We start from the raw sequence: 25,497 nt of genomic DNA, 5'->3' as shown, positions 1-25,497 counted from the left end.
AGGTGGAGCTCTTCGAGAGTGAGCGTCGAACTAGTGTGGCATCAGTCGTGCCGAATGAGATGGAGCTGCCAAGCGCCTGAGTAGCAATGGTTGGGGAGCAGACGAGCTATGCATGTGTGAAGCTGATGGGTATGCATGCATCAGAACATGGGACTGAGGCAGACTGCAGGGGCACTAGTAGTAAATAAAAAATGAATCTACTTTGGGCTGGGGGGCCATGGCCCCCTCAGGTTTGTACATAGCTCCGCCATTGAACACGACCCCCGTCCCTGCAGCGGCTTTGCCGGGGAGCATGGCGCTCTACGCGGTGGTGCCAGACTCCCAGATACGGGACGCAACCGTGGAGAGGTTCCTCAAAGAGATCGCCGGGGAGAAGCCCATCCGGTTCACCCCGCAGCAGCTCTCGGGCTTCACAGACAACTATTCCACCCGACTCGGCGCCGTCTACATGGGCATGCTGCCCAACGGCCTCGCGGTCGCCGTGAAGCGCCTCCACCCGGGCCAAGACGACAGGACCTCGCAGGAGCAGTTCATGGCGGAGGTGGGCACCATCGGGAGGACGCACCACATCAACCTGGTCAGGCTCGGCTTCTGCTACGACGCCGACGTGCGCGCGCTAAGAGATGAGATTTAGGACCATGGCTCACCCGAACCTACGCTCGCCACCGTCCGATCTAATACAACTTTCGTGTGGATCCGAGCCCTGTCAGTATTCAAATTTCTTTGATTTTGTATTGTTTGACTTAATCCATCTCTCGAGGGGCTACTCATAGGCCTGGGAAGGCTCCTATTTTTTTAGTCTAGTGAGCTGGCACACTTACCAATGTATTGTAATAGAGGAGCCCAACTGCCCAAGCCGTAGAACTTTTAAAAATATATTATTCCATTCATGCATGTATAGTAAAATGGAGATAAACCATGATGCATTAAAATAATTCAAAAATTCGTAGCAACACACAAAAGTCATCCAAAAATTTGTGCATGCAGATTTGAATGTTATGTACCCTTGCAAAACGAAGCAGCCGTTTGTTAGAGAAAGCTGCGTGTTTGTTAGAGAAGCAGCCGAGCTGGTCAGCTGGTGCGTGTTTGTTGGTGCATGGTGCCTTGGACTAGAAACTTCAGATGTTTGTCCTGTTTGTGGTACTGAACCGGAGGATAGTTTCCATGCACTATGCCCATGTCCACTAGCAGTCCAGCTCTGGGACTGTATGAGGGAAGTGTGGCGCTTGCCGAATCTTAAGGAAGTAATTAACACTGGTGTAGAATGGCTACTGGATGTCTTGTATTCATTGGGAGATATTCGACGAACCATGTTGTTTACCTTTTGGAGAATTTGGCGTAACCGTAATGAGGTGACACACAACAAGACCCCACCACCGATGGATACATGTAGACGTTTTTTTGCAGTTACATGGACTCCTTGATCGCAATGGCCCAAGACTATAGTTGTGATCCTGTGAAAGGTAAAGTTGTATTATCTTATGCTCCAGTTGTGAAATGTACGTATGAAATATCAGATGGTACACATCCTACAAAGTGGTCTCCTCCACCCGTTGGTTGGGTCAAACTTAATACGGACGGAGGACGGTAAAGCTGGAGCTGGTATGGTGCTTCGTGATGATCGCGGTGTTGGGGAACGTAGTAATTTCAAAAAAAATCCTACGCACACGCAAGATCATGGTGATGCATAGCAACGAGAGGGGAGAGTGTTGTCCACGTACCCTCGTAGACCGACAGCGGAAGCGTTATCACAACGCGGTTGATGTAGTCGTACGTCTTCACGATCCGACCGATCAAGTACCGAACGTACGGCACCTCCGAGTTCTACACACGTTCAGCTCGATGACGTCCCTCGAACTCCGATCCAGCCGAGTGTTGAGGGAGAGTTTCGTCAGCACGACGGCGTGGTGACGATGATGATGTTCCACCGACGCAGGGCTTCGCCTAAGCTCCGCAACGGTATTATCGAGGTGTAATATGGTGGAAGGGGGCACCGCACACGGCTAAGAGATCTCAAGGATCAATTGTTGTGTCTCTGGGGTGCCCCCCTGCCCCCGTATATAAAGGAGCAAGGGGGAGGCAACCGGCCAAGGGGAGAGGCGCGCCATAGGGGGGAGTCCTACTCCCACCGGGAGTAGGACTCCTCCTTTCCTTGTGGGAGTAGGAGAAGGGAAGGGGGAAGGAGAAAGAAGAAAGGGTGCGCCCCCCTTCCCTAGTCCAATTCGGACCAGACCATGGGGAGGGGTGCGGCCACCTTTTGAGGCCTTTCTCTCCTTTCCCGTATGGCCCATTAAGGCCCAATACGAATTCCCGTAACTCTCCGGTACTCCGAAAAATACCCGAATCACTCGGAACCTTTCCGAAGTCCGAATATAGTCGTCCAATATATCGATCTTTACGTCTCGACCATTTCGAGACTCCTCGTCATATCCCCGATCTCATCCGGGACTCCGAACTCCTTCGGTACATCAAAACTCAATAAAACTGTCATCGTAACGTTAAGCGTGCGGACCCTACGGGTTCGAGAACTATGTAGACATGACCGAGACACGTCTCCGGTCAATAACCAATAGCGGGACCTGGATGCCCATATTGGCTCCCACATATTCTACGAAAATCTTTATCGGTCAGACCGCATAACAACATACGTTGTTCCCTTTGTCACCGGTATGTTACTTGCCCGAGATTTGATCGTCGGTATCTCGATACCTAGTTCAATCTCGTTACCGGCAAGTCTCTTTACTCGTTCCGTAACACATCATCCCGCAACTAACTCATTAGTCACAATGCTTGCAAGGCTTATAGTGATGTGCATTACCGAGTGGGCCCAGAGATACCTCTCCGACAATCGGAGTGACAAATCCTAATCTCGAAATACGCCAACCCAACAAGTACCTTTGGAGACACCTGTAGAGCACCTTTATAATCACCCATTTACGTTGTGACGTTTGGTAGCACACAAAGTGTTCCTCCGGTAAACGGGAGTTGCATAATCTCATAGTCATAGGAACATGTATAAGTCATGAAGAAAGCAATAGCAACATACTAAACGATCAAGTGCTAAACTAACGGAATGGGTCAAGTCAATCATGTCATTCTCGTAATGAGGTGATCTCGTTAATCAAATGACAACTCATGTCTATGGCTAGGAAACATAACCATCTTTGATTAACGAGCTAGTCAAGTAGAGGCATACTAGTGACACTCTGTTTGTCTATGTATTCACACATGTATTATGTTTCCGGTTAATACAATTCTAGCATGAATAATAAACATTTATCATGATATAAGGAAATATATAATACTTTATTATTGCCTCTAGGGCATATTTCCTTCAGTCTCCCACTTGCACTAGAGTCAATAATCTAGTTCACATCGCCATGTGATTTAACATCAATAATTCACATCACCATGTGATTAACACCCATAGTTCACATCTCTATGTGACCAACACTCAAAGGGTTTACTAGAGTCAATAATCTAGTTCACATCGCTATGCGATTAACACCCAAAGAGTACTAAGGTGTGATCATGTTTTGATTGTGAGATAATTTTAGTCAACGGGTCTGCCACATTCAGATCCGTAAGTATTTTGCAAATTTCTATGTCTACAATGCTCTGCACGGCGCTACTCTAGCTAATTGCTTCCACTTTCAATATGTATCTAGACCGAGACTTAGAGTCATCTAGATTTAGTGTCAAAACTTGTATCGATGTAACCCTTTACGACGAACCTTTTTGTCACTTCCATAATCGAGAAACATATCCTTATTCCACTAAGGATAATTTTGACCGCTGTCCAGTGATCTACTCCTAGATCACTATTGTACTCCCTTGCCAAAATTAGTGTAGGGTATACAATAGATCTGGTACACAGCATGGCATACTTTATAGAACCTATGGCCAAGGCATAGGGAATGACTTTCATTCTTTTTCTATCTTCTGCCGTGGTCAGGCTTTGAGTCATACTCAATTTCACACCTTGTAACACAGGTAAGAAAATCTTTCTTTGACTGTTCCATTTTGAACCACTTCAAAATCTTGTTAAGGTATGTACTCATTGAATAAACTTATCAAGCGTCTTGATCTATCTCTATAGATCTTGATGCTCAATATGTAAGCAGCTTCACGGAGGTCTTTCTTTTGAAAAACTCCTTTCAAACACTCCTTTATGCTTTGCAGAATAATTCTACATTATTTCCGATCAACAATATGTCATTCACATATACTTATCAGAAATGCTGTAGTGCTCCCACTCACTTTCTTGTAAATACAGGGTTCTCCAAAAGTCTGTATAAAATCAAATGCTTTGATCACACTATCAAAGCGTTCATTCCAACTCCGAGAGGCTTGCACCAGTCCATAAATGGATCGCTGGAGCTTGCACACTTTGTTAGCTCCCTTTGGATCGACAAAACCTTCTGGTTGCATCATATACAACTCTTCTTCCAGAAATCCATTCAGGAATGCAGTTTTGACATCCATTTGCCAAATTTCATAATCATAAAATGCGGCAATTGCTAACATGATTCGGACAGACTTAAGCATCGCTACGGGTGAGAAGGTCTCATCGTAGTCAATCCCTTGAACTTGTCGAAAACCTTTCGCAACAAGTCGAGCTTTATAGACAGTAACATTACCATCAGCGTCAGTCTTCTTCTTGAAGATCCATTTAATCTCAATGGCTCGCCGATCATCGGGCAAGTCAACCAAAGTCCATACTTTGTTCTTCATACATGGATCTCATCTCAGATTTCATGGCTTCAAGCCATTTTGCGGAATCTGGGCTCACCATCGCTTCTTCATAGTTCGTAGGTTCGTCATGGTCTAGTAACATAACATCCAGAACAGGATTACCGTACCACTCTGGTGCGGATCTTACTCTGGTTTACCTACGAGGTTTGGTAGTAACTTGATCTGAAGTTACATGATCATCATCATTAACTTCCTCACTAATTGGTGTAGGAGTCACAGGAACAGATTTCTGTGATGAACTACTTTCCAATAAGGGAGCAGGTACAGTTACCTCATCAAGTTTTACTTTCCTCCCACTCACTTCTTTCGAGAGAAACTCTTTCTCTAGAAAGGATCCATTCTTAGCAACAAATGTCTTGCCTTCGGATCTGTGATAGAAGGCGTACCCAACTGTCTCCTTTGGGTATCCTATGAAGACACATTTCTCCGATTTGGGTTTGAGCTTATCAGGATGAAGTTTCTTCACATAAGCATCGCAGCCCCAAACTTTAAGAAACGACAACTTTGGTTTCTTGCCAAACCACAGTTCATAAGGTGTCATCTCAACGGATTTAGATGGTGCCCTTTTTAACGTGAATGCAGCTGTCTCTAATGCATAACCCCAAAACGATAGTGGTAGATCGGTAAGAGACATCATAGATCGCACCATATCTAATAAAGCACGTTTATGACGTTCGGACACACCATTATGCTGTGGTGTTCCAGGTGGCAAGAATTTGTGAAACTATTCCACATTGTTTTAATTGAAGACCAAACTCGTAACTCAAATATTCTCCTCCACGATCTGATCGTAGAAACTTTATTTTCTTGTTACGATGATTTTCAACTTCACTCTGAAATTCTTTGAACTTTTCAAATGTTTCAGACTTATGTTTCATTAAGTAGATATACCCATATCTGCTTAAATCATCTGTGAAGGTGAGAAAATAACGATATCCGCCACGAGCCTCAACATTCATCGGACCACATACATCTGTATGTATGATTTCCAACAAATCTGTTGCTCTCTCCATAGTTCCGGAGAACGGCGTTTTAGTCATCTTGCCCATGAGGCACGGTTCGCAAGTATCAAGTGATTCATGATCAAGTGATTCCAAAATTCCATCAGTATGGAGTTTCTTCATGCGCTTTACACCAATATGACCTAAACGGCAGTGCCACAAATAAGTTGCACTATCATTATTAACTTTGCATCTTTTGGCTTCAATATTATGAATATGTGTATCACTACGATCGAGATCCAACAAACCATTTTCGTTGGTGTGTATGACCATAGAAGGTTTTATTCATGTAAACAGAACAACAATTGTTCTCTAATTTAAATGAATAACCGTATTGCAATAAACATGATCAAATCATATTCATGCTCAACGCAAACACCAAATAACACTTATTTAGTTTCAACACTAATCCCGAAAGTACAGGGAGTGTGCGATGATGATCATATCAATCTTGGAACCACTTCCAACACACATCGTCACCTCGCCTTTTACTAGTTTCTGTTTATTCTGCAACTCCCGTTTTCGAGTTACTACTCTTTAGCAACTGAACCAGTATCAAATACTGAGGGGTTGCTATAAACACTAGTAAGTACACATCAATAACATGTATATCCAATATACCTTTGTTCACTTTGCCATCCTTCTTATCCACCAAATACTTGGGGTAGTTCCGCTTCCAGTGAACAGTCCCTTTGCAGTAGAAGCACTTAGTCTCAGGCTTAGGACCAGACTTAGGCTTCTTCACTTGAGCAGCAACTTGCTTGCCGTTCTTTTGAAGTTCCCCTTCTATCCCTTTGCCCTTTTCTTGAAACTAGTGATCTTGTTAACCATCAACACTTGATGCTCTTTCTTGATTTCTACCTTCGTCGATTTCAGCATCGCGAAGAGCTCGGGAATTATTTTCGTCATCCCTTACATACTATAGTTCATCACGAAGTTCTACTAACTTGGTGATGGTGACTAGAGAATTCTGTCAATCACTATTTTATCTGGAAGATTAACTCCCACTTGATTCAAGCGATTGTAGTACCCAGACAATCTGAGCACATGCTCACTAGTTGAGCGATTCTCCTCCATCTTTTAGCTATAGAACTTGTTGGAGACTTCATATCTCTCAACTCGGGTATTTGCTTGAAATATTAACTTCAACTCCTGGAACATCTAATATGGTCCATGACGTTCAAAACGTCTTTGAAGTCCCGATTCTAAGCCGTTAAGCATGGTGCACTAAACTATCAAATAGTCATCATATTGAGCTAGCCAAACGTTCATAACGTCTGCATCTGCTCCTGCAATAGGTCTGTCACCTAGCGGTGCATCAAGGACATAATTTTTCTGTGCAGCAATGAGGATAATCCTCAGATCACGGATCCAATCCGCATCTTTGCTACTAACATCTTTCAACATAATTTTTCTCTAGGAACATATCAAAAATAAACACAGGGAAGCAACAACGCGAGCTATTGATCTACAACATAATTTGCAAAATACTATCAGGACTAAGTTCATGATAAATTTAAGTTCAATTAATCATATTACTTAAGAACTCCCACTTAGATAGACATCCCTCTAATCATCTAAGTGATTACGTGATCCAAAGCAACTAAACCATGTCCGATTAACACGTGAGATGGAGTAGTTTCAATGGTGAACATCACTATGTTGATCATATCTACTATATGATTCACGCTCAACCTTTCGGTCTCTGTGTTCCGAGGCCATATCTGTATATGCTAGGCTCGTCAAGTTTAACCTGAGTATTCCGCGTGTGCAACTGTTTTGCACCCGTTGTATTTGAACGTAGAGCCTATCACATCCGATTAACACGTGGTGTCTCAGCACGAAGAACTTTTGCAACGGTGCATACTCAGGGAGAACACTTTTATCTTGAAATTTTAGTGAGAGATCATCTTATAATGCTACCGTCAATCAAAGCAAGATAAGATGCATAAAGGATTAACATCACATGCAATCAATATAAGTGATATGATATGGCCATCATCATCTTGTGCTTGTGATCTCCATCTCCGAAGCACCGTGCTTGTGATCTCCATCTCCGAAGCACCGTCATGATCACCATCGTCACCGGCGCGACACCTTGATCTCCATCGTAGCATCATTGTCGTCTCGCCAACTTATTGCTTTTACGACTATAGCTACCGCTTAGTGATAAAGTTAAACTATTACATGGCGATTGCATCTCATACAATAAAGCGACAACCATATGGCTCCTGCCAGTTGTCGATAACTCGGTTACAAAACATGATCATCTCATACAACACATTATATCACATCATGTCTTGACCATATCACATCACAACATGCCCTGCAAAAACAAGTTAGACGTCCTCTACTTTGTTGTTGCAAGTTTTACGTGGCTGCTACGGGCTTAGCAAGAACCGTTCTTACCTACGCATCAAAACCACAACGATAGTTTGTCAAGTTGGTGCTGTTTTAACCTTCGCAAGGACCGGGCGTAGCCACACTCGGTTCAACTAAAGTGAGAGAGACAGACACCCGCCAGTCACCTTTAAGCAACGAGTGCTCCGAACGGTGAAACCAGTCTCGCGTAAGCGTACGCGTAATGTCGGTCCGGGCCGCTTCATCTCACAATACCGCTGAACCAAAGTATGACATGTTGGTAAGCAGTATGACTTATATCGCCCACAACTCACTTGTGTTCTACTCGTGCATAGCATCAACGCATAAAACCAGGCTCGGATGCCACTGTTGGGGAACGTAGTAATTTCAAAAAAATTCCTACGCACACGCAAGATCATGGTGATGCATAGCAACGAGAGGGGAGAGTGTTGTCCACGTACCCTCGTAGACCGACAGCGGAAGCGTTATCACAACGCGGTTGATGTAGTCGTACGTCTTCACGATCCGACCGATCAAGTACCGAACGTACGGCACCTCCGAGTTCTACACACGTTTAGCTCGATGACGTCCCTCGAACTCCGATCCAGCCGAGTGTTGAGGGAGAGTTTCGTCAGCACGACGGCGTGGTGACGATGATGATGTTCCACCGACGCAGGGCTTCGCCTAAGCTCCGCAACGGTATTATCGAGGTGTAATATGGTGGAAGGGGGCACCGCACACGGCTAAGAGATCTCAAGGATCAATTGTTGTGTCTCCGGGGTGCCCCCCTGCCCCCGTATATAAAGGAGCAAGGGGGAGGCAGCCGGCCAAGGGGAGAGGCGCGCCATAGGGGGGAGTCCTACTCCCACCGGGAGTAGGACTCCTCCTTTCCTTGTGGGAGTAGGAGAAGGGAAGGGGGAAGGAGAAAGAAGGAAGGGTGCGCCCCCCTTCCCTAGTCCAATTCGGACCAGACCATGGGGAGGGGTGCGGCCACCTTTTGAGGCCTTTCTCTCCTTTCCAGTATGGCCCATTAAGGCCCAATACGAATTCCCGTAACTCTCCGGTACTCCAAAAAATACCCGAATCACTCGGAGCCTTTCCGAAGTCCGAATATAGTCGTCCAATATATCGATCTTTACGTCTCGACCATTTCGAGACTCCTCGTCATATCCCCGATCTCATCCGGGACTCCGAACTCCTTCGGTACATCAAAACTCAATAAAATTGTCATCGTAACGTTAAGCGTGCGGACCCTACGGGTTCGAGAACTATGTAGACATGACCGAGACACGCCTCCGGTCAATAACCAATAGCGGGACCTGGATGCCCATATTGGCTCCCACATATTCTACGAAAATCTTTATCAGTCAGACCGCATAACAACATACGTTGTTCCCTTTGTCACCGGTATGTTACTTGCCCGAGATTTGATCGTCGGTATCTCGATACCTAGTTCAATCTCGTTACCGGCAAGTCTCTTTACTCGTTCCGTAACACATCATCCCGCAACTAACTTATTAGTCACAATGCTTGCAAGGCTTATAGTGATGTGCATTACCGAGTGGGCCCAGAGATACCTCTCCGACAATCGGAGTGACAAATCCTAATCTCGAAATACGCCAACCCAACAAGTACCTTTGGAGACACCTGTAGAGCACCTTTATAATCACCCATTTACGTTGTGACGTTTGGTAGCACACAAAGTGTTCCTCCGGTAAACGGGAGTTGCATAATCTCATAGTCATAGGAACATGTATAAGTCATGAAGAAAGCAATAGCAACATACTAAACGATCAAGTGCTAAGCTAACGGAATGGGTCAAGTCAATCACGTCATTCTCGTAATGAGGTGATCTCGTTAATCAAATGACAACTCATGTCTATGGCTAGGAAACATAACCATCTTTGATTAACGAGCTAGTCAAGTAGAAGCATACTAGTGACACTCTGTTTGTCTATGTATTCACACATGTATTATGTTTCCGGTTAATACAATTCTAGCATGAATAATAAACATTTATCATGATATAAGGAAATATATAATACTTTATTATTGCCTCTAGGGCATATTTCCTTCACGCGGCAATATCATCTATTCATCCTGCAGGGAACACTTCTCATGTCGAGATGCCTTAGAAGCAGAAATAAGTGCATGCATGGAGGGTTTATCTCTAGCCATTCAGCGTTCGGATCTCCCAATTTGCATTGAAATGGATTCGATACTAGCGGTGAACATGTTGAATGACAGTGGCGTGAACAGGTCTGTTTATGCGGCGCTGGTGCAGGAGATCATGCATTTGAAGTCTCTTCGTATGACTCATATTACTCATATCAATCGTGGTCAAAACTATGTAAGTGATTTCCTAGCTAAATTTGCTAGAACTGGTAGTAGAACTGTAGTTTGGTTGGGCTTTGGCCTCCAAGAAGTCATTCACACTAGTAGGAAAAGGGGCTTTTACCCCGGTTTGTAAGGGCCTTTTGTCCCGGTTCTCGAACCGGGACTAAAGGGTCGTTACTAAAGCCCTAACCCTTTAGTCCCGGTTCTTACACGAACCGGGACAGAAGGTCCTCCACGTGGCCGCTGCTGCCAGCCCAGGCAGGGGGGCCTTTGGTCCCGGTTGGTGCCACCAACCGGGACCAATAGGTAGGGCCTTTTGTCCCGGTTGGTGTCACCAACCGGGACCAATAGGCATCCACGCGTCAGCAGCTGGCAGGAGCTGAGGTTTTTGTTTTTTTTTGAAAGGGGGTGGTTTAGGGGTTTTGGGGGGTTAATTTAGGTGTTTCATATATTGTGTTAGCTAGCTAATTAATAGAGAGAAGTGTCCTCTCTTATCTCCGTGCTTGGTCGACGCTACGTACTATATACGTATGGAGAGGAGTAGACACGCTAGCTAGTAATCAAATGAAGGAAACAGAAGATCGTCATGAACATATGCATACAGAGAGAAGTGATATCGACCACCTCTCCTTCTCCGAGATATTGGTCGAACAACAAGTTCTCGTATATCTATCCGACACTACCGGCTACATATATACAATAATTATCTCTTACAATACAATCTCCTAATTAAATTGTAGGAACACAGGGTCCACATAGTATTCTCCGTTTTCAGCGATCACGTGGTCAAGGAAGAATGCCGCCAATTCCTCTTGAATTCCTCGCATACGATCTGGTGCTAGGAGTTCATCCCGCTTCCGAAACATCTAATTTGAAGAAGGGGGTCAATACATATATATATATGAATAAATGAAACTCAACACAAATGATGGTAATAAAATAAAATTGTGAATATTATTGCTTACGCACTTCATATTGTTCTTCAGTGTAGCCCCGCTCACAGGTCGTGTAGCGGATGGACTCGCAAACGTAGTATCCACAGTAATTATTCCCGGGTTCCTGCCACAACCACTTTACAAGAAATAGAGGTCAATCAAACTGATAAGCAAGCATGCTAAATGGTATTGATGAAACTAGCGCTTGAATCACTAGGAGATGCGCGGAACATGCTACTATAGTACTTACTTTCGGGTGATTAAATTGCAGCTTCTTCGGCAGTCCCGGAGCTTTTGAGGTGAATTTTCTCCAAACCCTGCCAGACAAAGAAAACAATTACTTGATATCAGGAAATGAACAAAGTTGCTGATATGGTGGATAATGATCGATTTAACTTACTTCTCGAGCATTTGAGTCATGTTCGCATAGTCCTGGGGATCTTTTCGTCTCGAGTCTAAGACGGTTACTACTCCCTGCTCAAGCTTAATCTCTAGGAGAATATAGTGGAAGCTGCGCATGCATGCATAAGTCATCAATTACATTACCATAACCTGGACTAATAAGGGAAACCGAATATGCACAAGACAGTAACACTCACTTGAAGTTGTAAGGAAAGAGTATTATATCTTTGTTTTGATTTAATACCAACGATTGTAGCAAGTTGGCCTCGGCTTCTTTGGGATGTTTTTCAACCGTATATGCATCTATGAGATTTGTGTTAATGAACCCAATATCACCGATTTGTCTTTTCTTCAATTCGGCGATCTTCAATCTGCATAATATAGTGAGGATAATTATAAATACATGCAATGAAAGAGCTGACCTATATAGAGAGACTTAATGACAGAAGTAGTACTACTTACAGACAGTAGCAAGTGATCGTTGTTTTATCGAGGGCCTTTTGATTGTAAAACTGGAAGAAATCCTCAAATGGAACATTCAGCAGATCAATTCCAACGAGGTCATGCTCCGGTTTAACTCTCAGCGTCAAAGTATCCATCCCATCAGACTCTCTGCAGGTTTTCATGTACCAATCATGTAGTCTTCGCATCATCGTTGTTAGAGATCTTTCATCTTTGACGAGAGGCTTCCCGTAATGGTATTTGTGTTCGTCCACCTCCATGATTTCATAATGTACATCGTCGGGCAGGTAATCTCCAAGATTGCTATAACCGGGCACCATACTCGGATCATTAGCGACGATGTCTTTTGACACCTTGAGCGGGGGGCACGATTGGTTCGCTTGTTCGCCGAGCTGGGCAATTTTTTTCCCAGCTCGTCGTTCTTTTAACCTTTGATCACTGACAGTACTTCCCGACCGCTCCGCTTCGGCATATGTCTTTGCAAGAATGCGCTCATAGTTGCCTCTCGGCGGAGACTTTGGTGGTTTTGTCAGGGCAGCCAGAGTGCGCTTTGCTTTCACCGGATCTACCTTCTCCTCCGGAGGTGGATGTTTCTTTGCTTTCACCCCTTCAAAGAAGTTTGTCACTTCGGCTCGCACGATCTTCCTGGTTTCCTCCTCGGTCCTCTCGTATGGTAACTTCTCTGGAGTCTTCAGAGAAGGACCGAATCTGTATTGCCTCCCGCCTCTGGCAGCTGTACTGCTAGACGCCGGCAGAGCAGACGGAGCGGCTGCGGCTGTCTTCTTTCCTTGCTTACGAGGCGGAGGAGAAGGACTACGACGCGCCGGAGCAGCCGCAGCGGCGGCGGGTCTCTTCCGCCCTTGCTGACGAGGCGGAGAAGGAGGAGGCTGGCTGCTCTGGCGCGCCGGCGCTGGCGGAGAAGGAGGCGGAGTGCCGCCACGCGCCGGAGAAGGAGGCTGAGTGCCCTGATCACTCGCCGGAGGAGGAGGCGGAGGAGGAGGCGGAGTGCCCTTACTCGCCGGAGCCGTCCAGTTCGGAAGCTTGATGAGCTCCTTCCGCCATAGGCATGGAGTCTTCAGAGCAGAACCCAGCCGAGTCTCCCCTTCACCGGTAGGGTGGTCAAGCTGGAGCTCCTCAAATCCCTCCGTTATTTCATCCACCATCACCCTAGCATATCCTTCTGGAATCGGCCGGCAGTGGTAGGTTGCGCCGGGTTCAGGAGGTAAAACAGAGCCAACAGCCGCCTTGACTTTGAAGTTCTGCCATTCCGCCATAAGGTGGCAATGTTGAGACTCCGTGATAGCATCCACGGGGTAGCTAGCAGGAGCCGCATGCTCCAGCTGAAGCAGCTCGGTGGAAGCCACGCTGCTTCTCCGCTGAGATGGCGGTGTAGCTTCGGGGGCAGTTTCGGCATGTCGATTGCCGTCTCGTTCCTCTAGCGCTTGAACCCTTTCGTGCAGCTTCTGAATTTGGATCTGCTCCACTTTTTTCCTCCTCTCCTGGCTTTTGTAACCGCCCGCGTCCGGAAAACCAGCCTTCCACGGAACGGAGCCTGGCGTGCCTCGTGTCCGTCCAGGGTGCTCAGGATTCCCGAGGGCCATTGTGAGCTCGTCGTTCTCTCTGTCTGGAACGAACGTCCCTTCCTGCGCTGCATCGATATATTGCTGAATCTTCTTGACTGGTATTCTCAAAAGCTCGTTCGTCCAAACGCACCTCCCTGATACAGGGTCCAAGGTTCCGCCAGCCCCGAAGAACCAAGTCCGGCAACGGTCTGTCCAGTTCATTGTCTGTGGTTCGATCCCTTTTTCAAGCAGATCATTCTCAGCCTTGGCCCACTTAGGTCGGGCTTTGAGGTAGCCACCTGACCCCGTGCGATGGTGAAGCTTCTTCTTTGCAGCATTCTTCTTGTTTGTCGCTGACATCTTCTTACTCTTTTCCGATGTCTTGTGGGCCACAAATGCGGGCCAGTGATCTCTGATCTTCTCATACCGGCCGATGAATTCTGGTGTCTCTTCTTTGTCGACAAACGTTTTCAGCTCATTCTTCCACCTCCTGAATAGGTCTGCCATCTTCTTAAGAGCATGAGACTTGATTAATTGCTCTATAACTGGCTTCTCCGGATCCTCCTCTGGCGGTAGGGTGAAATTTGCCTTCAGCTCAGTCCAAAGATCATCTTTCTGCATATCATTGACATAAGACACCTCAGGGTCTTCCTTCTTAGGCTTATACCATTGGTGGATGCTGATCGGGATCTTGTCCCTAACTAGAACCCCGCACTGAGCAGCAAATGCATCCTTTGTCCGGATGGGTTCAATCGGTTGGCCGTCGCGCGCGATTGCTGTGATCTCAAACCTTTCATCCGAGCGCAACTTTCTCTTCGGGCCTCGTCTCTTTACCGCAGTTGTGCTCGATCCGGAGGGCTAGAAAAAAGAAGAAAGACGAGTGTTAATTAATATGTGTACATACCAAAACAATGAATGCATCAATTAGCTAGTCAGCACAGGCTTAACTAATATATTTACCTGGCCGGACTCTGTTCGGTCACCGGAGCCGTCACCACGGGCTCCTTCTTGCACCAGCATTGGGTCACCGGAGCCATCATAATCATGTCTTTCCTCCTCCACTCTTCGATCACCGTAGCCTGCTTCTTCATCCTGTTCTTCCAGACCATCATTGTCGTTAAGATACGACAAGATATCACCTCCGGCTAAGATTATGTCCCCCAACACCTCTTCTGCTTGCTCGTCTCGTCCGTGCTCCATTGTTTCTGCAAATATTACAACATGGCAATTATTACACAAACATGACAGCAGGTGGATATATTAGTGCAAACGTAGACCTAGCTTATTCCGGGTTTGGGGTGGCCTAGGCAACGCTTCAAGGGTAGGGGCGCGGCGGGAGGGGGTAGGAGACCGACATCGTTTTTTTCTAGGGTTTGGGTGTCCTCGAGAGTTTTGGTCGAGTGAGAGGGCCGGGGGGTGCTCCCGTGGTATAAGTTATCACGGTCGAGAGGGGGTATAAATATCGACCGTCCATCATGTCGAAGTTATCTGGGAGGGAGTTATATATATCGACAACGACGACATACATACATGGGAAAATAATGTTATCGGGGAGGGGGTATATCGACCCCCCCCCACGTGTTGAAGTTATCGGGAGGGGGTTATATCGACAACGACGACATACGTACATGGGAAAATAATATTATCGGCGGGGAGGGGGTATATCGACCCCCCCTCGTGTTGAAGTTATCGAGAGAGGGGTATATCGACGACGACAGACCCGATAAAACATAAGAAAACGAAGAAGAAATAAAAAGAGGAGAAGAAGAAAAGGAATAGAGGAGAAGATCGAAGAAAAAAAAAGGAAAAAAAAGGAGGAGAAGAAGAAAGGAATAGAAGAGAAGAAGAAAAAAATAGAATTTAGAGGAGAGAAGAAGAAAAAATAGAATGTTTTCTATTTTTTCTTCTTCTCTTCTATTCCTTTCTTCTTCTCCTCTTCTTTTTTCCTCTTCTTATTTATTTCTCCTCTTCTTCCTCTCCTCTTCTTCTCCTTTCTTCCTCTTCTTATTTTCCTTTTTATATGAACATATCATCATATATATGAACATACATTTTCTTTGCATATGCATATGAACATACATACATACATTTTTCTTTCATATGAACATACATACATACATTTTCTTTGCATATGACCATACGTACATTTTTCTTTGCGTATGACCATTCATACATTTTCTTTGCATATGCTTTGCATATAAACATACATACATATGAACATACATACATACATATAAACATAACATACATACACAAAAAAATTCTAAAAATCTGCCTAAAAAAATTATATGAAAAAATAGCATACATCATCCATCCATCCATATAATGAACATATACATCATCCATCCATCCATATAATCAACATATGCATATGAAAAAAAATTATATGAAAAAAAATTATGTGAAGAGGATCGAGGGGACAGGGAGGAAAGGGGGTCGCCGGAGCCGGACCGAACGGGGAGGAGGGGCGGCGTCGAGGCAGGGGCGGCAGTGGGGGCGGGCGCCGGCGACGACGACAATGGTGGGGGCGGGCCGGGGCGCAGGGGCGCGGCCGTGCGTGCTCGGGGACGGGGCAGGGGCACGGGGCGGCGGCCGGCGTGGGCTCGGGCGCGGGGCAGGGGCACGGGGAGACGGGGATGGCGGCCGGCGGCGGCGACGGCGACGAGGAGCGCGCGAGCGATTTGGGCAGCCTGGCGGCGGGGGCAACTGGCGAGGGAGGCGAGGGAGATGTGAAATTTTCACAAGTCTTGGTTAAATAGCAAGGGCATTGGTCCCGGTTCGTGGCACCAACCGGGACCAATGCCACCCTTTAGTCCCGGTTGGTGCCACCAACCGGGACCAAAGGTCCCTTTTCAGCAGCGCAAAGGGCGGGAAGCGGCGGCCTTTGGTCCCGGTTGGTGGCACCAACCGGGACCAATGCCCCCCTTTAGTCCCGGTTGGTGCCACCAACCGGGACCAAAGGCCTCTTGCTGCCCGCGTCGCGGCGAAAAGTTTAGTCCCACCTCGCTAGTTGAGAAGGGCTTGGGGTGGTTTATAAGCCCCGCTGCGGCTGCTGTCTCGAACTCCTCTCTATAGCAGGCTTCTGGGCCTAACTTTGGCGCGCTGCCCATTGAGCCCTCTAGCCCTTCTGGGCCTGTATTTGCAAACCCGAGGGTTGGAGGGCCCAGCGGACAGTGCCCCAACAATTTTTTTTGCGGCGCAAAGGGCGGGAAGCGGCGGCCTTTGGTCCCGGTTGGTGGCACCAACCGGGACTAAAGGGGGGGCATTGGTCCCAGTTGGTGCCACGAACCGGGACCAAAGGCCTCTTGCTGCCCGCATCGCGGCCAAAAGTTTAGTCCCACCTCGCTAGCCGAGGGGCGCCCGCACCAGTTTAAAAGCCGCGGCGCGGCTACTGTTTCGAACTCCTCTCTATAGCAGGCTTCTGGGCCTAACTTTGGCGCGCTGCCCGTTTAGCCTCCTAGCCCTTCTGGGCCTATATTTGCAAACCTGAGGGTTGGAAGGCCAAGCGGGCAGCGCCCCAACAATTTTTTTTGCTGTATTTAGTTTTTTTGTTTTCTTTTTTGCTTTATTTATTTTGTTTTGTTTCTACTTACAACAAAAAACTTATTTATTTTATTTTATTTTGTTTCTAATTACTTATTTATTTTACTTTATGATAATTCTTTTTGCTATTTAAGTTTATATCAAAAAAAGTTCTTTATGAATTTTTTTTGCTGTATTTAGTTTTTTGTTTTCTTTTTTGCTTTATTTATTTTGTTTTGTTTCTACTTACAACAAAAAACTTATTAAAAATAAAAAAGAGGCGCAATGCTCGTTGATTTGCTTCAAGCCTTTCGGAATAGTGTAGACTGCACTGCACATAGCTCGATGCAGTCTACCTTATTCCTCAAGGCTTGAAGCTAAGCAACGTGAGCATTGCGCCTCTTCTTCATCGTCTCTGCACTCAGGGCTTTAAACCGCTCCTAGTGCCTCTCAGCTAGCGAGGTGGGACTAAAAAACTGCTTAGTAAGAAACTCTAGTACCGGTTCGTGCCACGAACACGTACTAAAGGTGCTCGTGGGGCCACAGCCTCATTAGTACCGGTTCGTGGCACCAACAGGGACCAAAGGGTGGAATTGGTCCCGGTTCGTGCCACCAACCGGGACCAATGGCCTTGCACAGCGGCGTGGTGGTGAGTTTAGTCCCACCTCGCTAGCTAAGAGAGAGCCGCACCTGTTTATAAGGTGCGGTGCGCCTGAGCTGTCGAGCTCCTCTCTAAAGCAGGCTTACGGGCCTAACCTCTCTGTACATGCCTGTGGGCCTACTGCGCCTTCTGCGGGCCTGAATCCTGGCCCATGGATGGGTTTCTAATCGTATTCAGGCCGTGGTGGCCCAGTAGGTGGCATAATTTTTAATTTTTGGCCTGTTATTTTTCATGCATTTACTAATTATTTTGAGCTATAAGACCCTAAAATTGAAAAGCATTTCAAATGAACTCTGAAAAGGTTGAAAGTTGGCATGGTATCATCATTTCATCCACATAGCATGTGCAAGAAAGTTGAGAGGGTTACGGCAAAAACTAGAAGCACTTCTTGTACAAAACGGACAATGGTATCATACTCGTCTATTACAAAGTTGGCATGGTATCATCATAATAGTTGCGGGAGAAAGTCTTCACTTTTTCTTCGCTTGTGTCATTTGCTTATTGCGCCGTAACCATGGATAATCTTCATCGTTTATCAGGATGCTTGGGTCAGCCTTGACTTTGAAGGGAGGAATTTCATGAATCTTTTCATAATCTTCGGACATGTCTGTCTTGCCCTTCACTCCCACAATGTCCCTTTTTCCTGAAAGAACTATGTGGCGCTTTGGCTCATCGTATGATGTATTCGCTTCCTTATCTTTTCTTTTCCTCGGTCTGGTAGACATGTCCTTCACATAGATAACCTGTGCCACATCATTGGCTAGGACGAACGGTTCGTCAGTGTACCCAAGATTGTTCAGATCCACTGTTGTCATTCCGTACTGTGGGTCTACCTGTACCCCGCCTCCTGACAGATTGACCCATTTGCACTTAAACAAAGGGACCTTAAAATCATGTCCGTAGTCAAGTTCCCATATGTCCATTATGTAACCATAATATGTGTCCTTTCCCCTCCCGGTTGCTGCATCAAAGCGGACACCGCTGTTTTGGTTGGTGCTCTTTTGATCTTGGGCGATCGTGTAAAATGTATTCCCATTTATCTCGTATCCTTTGTAAGTCAATACAGTCGAAGATGGTCCCCTGGACAACGAGTACAACTCATCACAAACAGTGGTGTCACCTCTGAGACGTGTTTCCAACCAACTGCTGAAAGTCTTGATGTGTTCACATGTAATCCAGTCGTCACACTGCTCCGGGTGTTTGGAGCGCAGACTGTTCTTGTGTTCATCGACATACGGGGTCACCAAGGTAGAGTTCTGTAGAACTGTGTAGTGTGCTTGAGACCAAGAATATCCGTCCCTGCATATTATTGAGTCCCCCCCTCCAAGCGTGCCTTTTCCAGTCAGTCTCCCCTCATACCGCGATTTAGGGAGACCTATCTTCTTAAGGCCAGAATGAAGTCAACACAAAACCCAATGACATCCTCTGTTTGATGGCCCATGGAGATGCTTCCTTCTGGCCTAGCGCGGTTACGGACATATTTCTTTAGGACTCCCATGAACCTCTCAAAGGGGAACATATTGTGTAGAAATACGGGCCCCAGAATGACAATCTCGTCGACTAGATGAACTAGGACGTGCGTCATGATATTGAAGAAGGATGGTGGGAACACCAGCTCGAAACTGACAAGACATTGCGCCACATCACTCCTTAGCCTTGGTATGATTTCTGGATCGATCACCTTCTGAGAGATTGCATTGAGGAATGCACATAGCTTCACAATGGCTAATCGGACGTTTTCCGGTAGAAGCCCCCTCAATGCAACCAGAAGCAGTTGCGTCATAATCACGTGGCAGTCATGAGACTTTAGGTTCTGGAACTTTTTCTCTGGCATATTTTTTTTGACACCTGAAACAGTAGGAGAGCCTCCTACTGTGTAATTAAATTAATAAATGGGGGATTTACATATGGAGCTGTACATGCCATCCCCTTTGGGGATGGTTGGGGTGGGAAAGTAACAAGTCAAAGGGTAGCTACAAAGGAGGTTAGAAAGGAGATGTGTTTATCTCCAACCCTATGAGTTAGGAGAGATAGGTCTTCCTTTAATCTTGAGATCCAGGATGTTTTTGTGGGTGCTATTCTTCTGAAGACTTTATTATTTCGTTCCTTCCAGATGCTCCAAGCAGCTTGTAAAAATATTGCCATGAACATTGGCTTGTTCCATACAGTTTTAGTTGTGCTTATCCAATCCAATCGTGAGCCCTGAGAACTCCAGCAAATGGCAATATTAGACCAGCAATCCTTGCTGAAAGCACAACCAAAGAAAAGATGTTCAAGTGTTTCTTCCACGTTGGACTCGCAGAGGGGACAAGTATAGTCATTGCCAATGTTGTAGTGTCTTCGCTTTAGCATGTTTCTGGTGTCAAGTCTATCAGATAGAAGCACCCACCCAAAAACCTTTATTTTCATTGTAACCTTGGACTTCTAAAGCCAGGCATAAGTTTGATGGGCCCGAACCTCCCTGAAGTAAAAGTTGTAGTATTTGCTGGCCGAGTACTTCTGAGTCATCCAAGTGCAGTTCCAGCTATCATTCCCCGAGAGGCTATCGTGCAGTTGAATGTCACGTACAAGACGTTGAAGATCTCTAGTCTCTGCATGCGCCTGTACCGAAAGCGGTAGATGAAACGTTTCGCGCAAAGTCGTGGCCCCCAAGAAATATCTAACCGAAATATCCTCCTGGGTGGCGAACGAAAAAGCCCGCGGGTGTGTTTCTGCCAGAATACCATCCATCCAATGATCCTTCCAGAAGATAATGTCATTCCCCGTGTGAACGAAAAAGCCCGCGGGTGTGTTTATGGCATATTTATTATTCCCTTTATATTCGACGAGAAGCCAGTCGGGACCTTCATACTAAGCAGGCATTCAAAGAAGATTTCTTTCTCTTCTTTCGTAAGAGCGTAGCTGGCAGGACCTTCATACTGCTTCGGAGGCATGCCGTCTTTTTCGTGCAAACGTTGCAGGTCCTCCCGTGCCTCAGGTGTATCTTTTGTCTTCCCATACACGCCCAAGAAGCCTAGCAGGTTCACGCAAAGGTTCTTCGTCACGTGCATCATGTCGATTGAAGAGCGGACCTCTAGCTCTTTCCAGTAGGGTAGGTCCCAAAATATAGATTTCTTCTTCCACATGGGTGCGTGTCCCTCAGCGTCATTCGGAACAGCTAGTCCGACGGGACCCTTTCCAAAGATTATGTGTAAATCATTGACCATAGCAAGTACGTGATCACCGGTACGCATGGCGGGCTTCTTCCGGTGATCTACCTCGCCTTTGAAATGCTTGCCTTTCTTTCGACATTGATGGTTGGTCGGAAGAAATCGACGATGGCCCAGGTACACATTCTTCCTGCTTTTGTCCAGGTATATACTTTCAGTGTCATCTACAGTGTGTGCATGCGTGGTATCCCTTGTTTGTCTGTCCTGAAAGGTTACTGAGAGCGGGCCAATCGTTGATGGTTACAAACAGCAACGCGTGCAGGTTAAATTCCTCCTATTTGTGCTCATCCCACGTACGTACACCGTTTCCATTCCACAGCTGTAAAAGTTCTTCAACTAATGGCCTTAGGTACACATCAATGTCGTTGCCGGGTTGCTTAGGGCCTTGGATGAGAACTGGCATCATAATGAACTTCCGCTTCATGCACATCCAAGGAGGAAGGTTATACATACATAGAGTCACGGGCCAGGTGCTGTGATTGCTGCTCTGCTCCCCAAAAGGATTAATGCCATCCGCGCTTAAACCAAACCATACGTTCCTTGGGTCAGCTGCAAACTCAGCCCAGTACTTTCTCTCGATTTTTCTCCACTGCGACCCGTCAACGGGTGCTCTCAACTTCCCGTCTTTCTTACGGTCCTCACTGTGCCATCGCGTCAACTTGGCATGCTCTTTGTTTCTGAACAGACGTTTCAACCGTGGTATTATAGGAGCATACCACATCACCTTCGCAGGAACCCTCTTCCTGGGGGCTCGCCGTCAACATCACCAGGGTCATCTCGTCTGATCTTATACCGCAATGCACCGCATACCGGGCATGCGTTCAGATCCTTGTACGCACCGCGGTAGAGGATGCAGTCATTAGGGCATGCATGTATCTTCTGCACCTCCAATCCTAGAGGGCATACGACCTTCTTTGCTGCGTATGTACTGTCGGGCAATTCCTTATCCTTTGGAAGCTTCTTCTTCAATATTTTCAATAGCTTCTCAAATCCTTTGTCAGGAACAGCATTCTCTGCCTTCCACTGCAGCAATTCCAATACGGTACTGAGCTTTGTGTTGCCATCTTCGCAATTGGGGTACAACCCTTTTTTGTGATCCTCTAACATGCGATCGAACTTCAACTTCTCCTTTTGACTTTCGCATTGCGTCCTTGCATCGACTATGACCCGGCGGAGATCATCATCATCGGGCACTGGTTCCTCTTGATCTTCAGCAGCTTCCCCCCTTGCAGCATCATTGGGCACATCGTCTGGTTCCTCTTGATCTTCAGCAGCTTCCCCCGTTGCAGCATCACCGTATTCAGGGGGCACATAGTTGTCATCGTCCTTTTCTTCTTCGCCGTCTTCCATCATAACCCCTATTTCTCCGTGCCTCGTCCAAACATTATAGTGTGGCATGAAACCCTTGTAAAGCAGGTGGGTGTGAAGGATTTTCCGGTCAGAGTAAGACTTCGTATTCCCACATATAGGGCATGGACAACACATAAAACCATTCTGCTTGTTTGCCTCAGCCACTTCGAGAAAATCATGCACGCCCTTAATGTACTCGGAGGTGTGTCTGTCACCGTACATCCATTGCCGGTTCATTGCGTGCATTATATATAATTAAGTGTGTCAAAAACTATTATAGAACATCATGAATAGATAATTAAGTGACCAAATTAATAGAAGTTCATCATCACATTAGAACCAAAGTACATACATAGTTCTCATCTAACAACATATATATAGCTCTCCAGAGCATCTAATTAATTAAACCATACATTGAAACTATGTAAAACATTTCAATGCGAAAACAAATGCGATCATAATCGCAACCAAGGTAACAATTGATCCAACGGCATAATGATACCAAGTCTCGGTATGAATGGCATATTTTCTAATCTCTCTAATCTTCAAGCGCATTGCATCCATCTTGATCTTGTGATCATCGACGACATCCGCAACATGCAACTCCAATATCATCTTCTCCTCCTCAATTTTTTTTATTTTTTCCTTCAAGTAATTGTTTTCTTCTTCAACTAAATTTAACCTCTCGACAATAGGGTCGGTTAGAATTTCCGGTTCAACCACCTCCTAGATAAATAAAATCTATGTCACGTTGGTCGGTATATTTGTCATAAACAATAAATGAACCAAATAGTTATAAAAAGATAATATATACCACATCCGAATCATAGACAGGACGAGGGCCGACGGGGGCGGATACCAAAACCATCGCACTATGTAATAAGAAGGAATAATAAAAGTAACAAAATTAGACAAGTAACTATCTAAAGTAAGAATTTTTTTCCTTTCAGAAAGAAGATAAGAACAAGAGGCTCACCACGGTGGTGCTGGCGACGAGATCGGCGCGGGCGATCGACGACGGTGAAGACGGGGACGAGACGTGACGGACCGCTAAACCTAGACAAATCTCGGGGAAAATGGAGCTCGGAGGTCGAGTTTCGAGAGGACAAAGATTAACTAGTGTGGCTCAGACATTTCATCGAACACCTCATGTGCATAGGAGGTGAGCTAGAGCACCCAAATGCCCTCCCCTCGCCGGCCAAAAAAAACAGAGCACTGTGGAGTGCTCTGCTGTGGCGATGGGGTATATATAGGGAACTCTTTGGTCCTGGTTCGTGGCACCAACCGGGACTAAAGGCCTTTGGTCCCGGTTGGTGCCACGAACCGGGACCAATGCCCCCTTTAGTCCCGGTTGGTGGCACCAACCGGGACCAAAGGCCTTGTGCTGCCCCGCGTCAAAAGTTTAGTCCCACCTCGCTAGTTGAGAGAGCTCGAGAGTGGTTTATAAGCGCTGCTGCGCCCACCCTCTCGAACTCCTCTCAACTGCAGGCTTTCGGGCCTAACTGTTCTCTTTGTCTGTGGGGCCTACTGGGCCTTCTGCGGGCCTGAATCCTGGCCCATGGATGGGTTTCTAGTCGTATTCAGGCCGTTGTGGCCCAGTAGGTGGCATAATTTTTTTCTCTGTTTTTTTTCTCTTTTGCTTTATTTGTTTTGTTTTGTTTCTACTTACAACAAAAAACTTATTTATTTTATTTCTAATTACTTATGTATTTTACTTTAATTATTTTATTTTTATTTATTTTACTGCTGCTATTTTTATTTATTTTACTGCTGCTATTTTTACTTAATTTATTAAGGTTTATTTATTGTAGTTACTATAGTTTATTTTATTTTATTTTATTTTATTAAGGTTTATTTAGTTTTATTTATTTTATTAAAGTTTATTTATTTTATAAATATAAAAAATAACATAGATGCGCTTATAGAGAAAATTAAAGAAATTTACTGTAAATTTAGGTCAAATTCCCTGTATAAGGGCATCTATTTTCACTTTAAGAGAAGCTCAACAAGGCATAGAGGGACGGGCTTATAAACTGGTGTGAGCGCCCTTCGGTTGGCGAGGTGGGACTAAACACTAGCCGCAACTAGGACCAGCCCTTTAGTCCTGGTTTGTGGTAGGAACCAGGACTAAAGGGTGGTGGGCCAGGAGCGTGGCCCATTGGTCCCGGTTTGTCCCATCAATCGGGACCAACGGGTCCGGACGTACCGGGACCAATGCCCCCACGAGGCCCGGCAGGCCCCTGGCCGCACAAACCGGGACCAATGCTCACATTAGTCCCGGTTCGTGACTGAACCGGGACTAATGTGAATATTGCCCTGTGACCAAAGCCCAGTTTTCTACTAGTGTTAAGAAGGATTGTACGGCGATGCTTGAGTAATATAAGTTTTTAACCGAAAAAAGCATGTGCCAAACTCTAAGCCAAGCTATAGCATGCAGGGACTACTACTATGTATTAATGAAAAACTATCGTTTGGGCTGGGGGGGAGGGGGGCAACGGCCCCCTCTGGCCCTAACGTAGCTTCGCGGATGGCGGCGAGCTAATGGAAGTCGTGGAGGGCTGTGACGAGCAAGACGAGAAGACGGTGCATAGAATATGCGAGGTGGCGTTCTGGTGCGTGCAGCAGCAGCCGGAGGCGAGGCCACCGATGGGTGTGGTGGTGAAGATGCTTGAGGGCGAGAAGGACATTGCTCCGCCGGCGAACCCGTTCCAGCATCTCATGGCAGCGCAGGCGGCGGCAAATCGGTGGACCACGGTGACGAGCTCCGTGAACACGGCGTCGACTCCCGCAAATGGTGTTTCTCGTGGTAGCAACGAGATTGTTTAAGCGGTGATACTTTTTTTTTTTGAGGATTTTAAGCTGTGATACTTGACTCGTAAGCCCAAGGATATTCACTATACAAATGCCCGTATGCTCGTGCGATTGCCATCCATGGAACAA

General features: G+C 46.1%; 1 protein-coding gene across 1 annotated transcript; it reads left to right on the top strand.

The window, feature by feature from the left end:
- Window positions 1-25,383, top strand: LOC123048706 (uncharacterized). The gene is made up of 4 exons (XM_044471750.1): window positions 1-607; window positions 1,518-1,628; window positions 10,180-10,467; window positions 25,180-25,383. Exons 1-4 carry the CDS (start codon window positions 218-220, stop codon window positions 25,381-25,383), a joined length of 993 nt encoding a protein of 330 aa, XP_044327685.1. The 5' UTR covers window positions 1-217.
- The last annotated feature ends 114 nt before the right edge of the window (window positions 25,384-25,497 follow it).

The sequence above is a fragment of the Triticum aestivum genome, chromosome 2D, assembly GCF_018294505.1.
Source record: "Triticum aestivum cultivar Chinese Spring chromosome 2D, IWGSC CS RefSeq v2.1, whole genome shotgun sequence".
Taxonomy (NCBI): Eukaryota; Viridiplantae; Streptophyta; class Magnoliopsida; order Poales; family Poaceae; genus Triticum; species Triticum aestivum.
This window is presented reverse-complemented; position numbering and strand designations above follow the sequence as displayed.

Coding starts and splice junctions, on each gene's coding strand:
- LOC123048706 (XM_044471750.1), top strand. CDS start 218: ATGGCCCCCTCAGGTTTGTACATAGCTCCGCCATTGAACACGACCCCC. Junction 608..1,517: donor GCTTCTGCTACGACGCCGAC/GTGCGCGCGCTA, acceptor ATGAAATATCAG/ATGGTACACATCCTACAAAG. Junction 10,468..25,179: donor TCAATCGTGGTCAAAACTAT/GTAAGTGATTTC, acceptor TGGTGCGTGCAG/CAGCAGCCGGAGGCGAGGCC.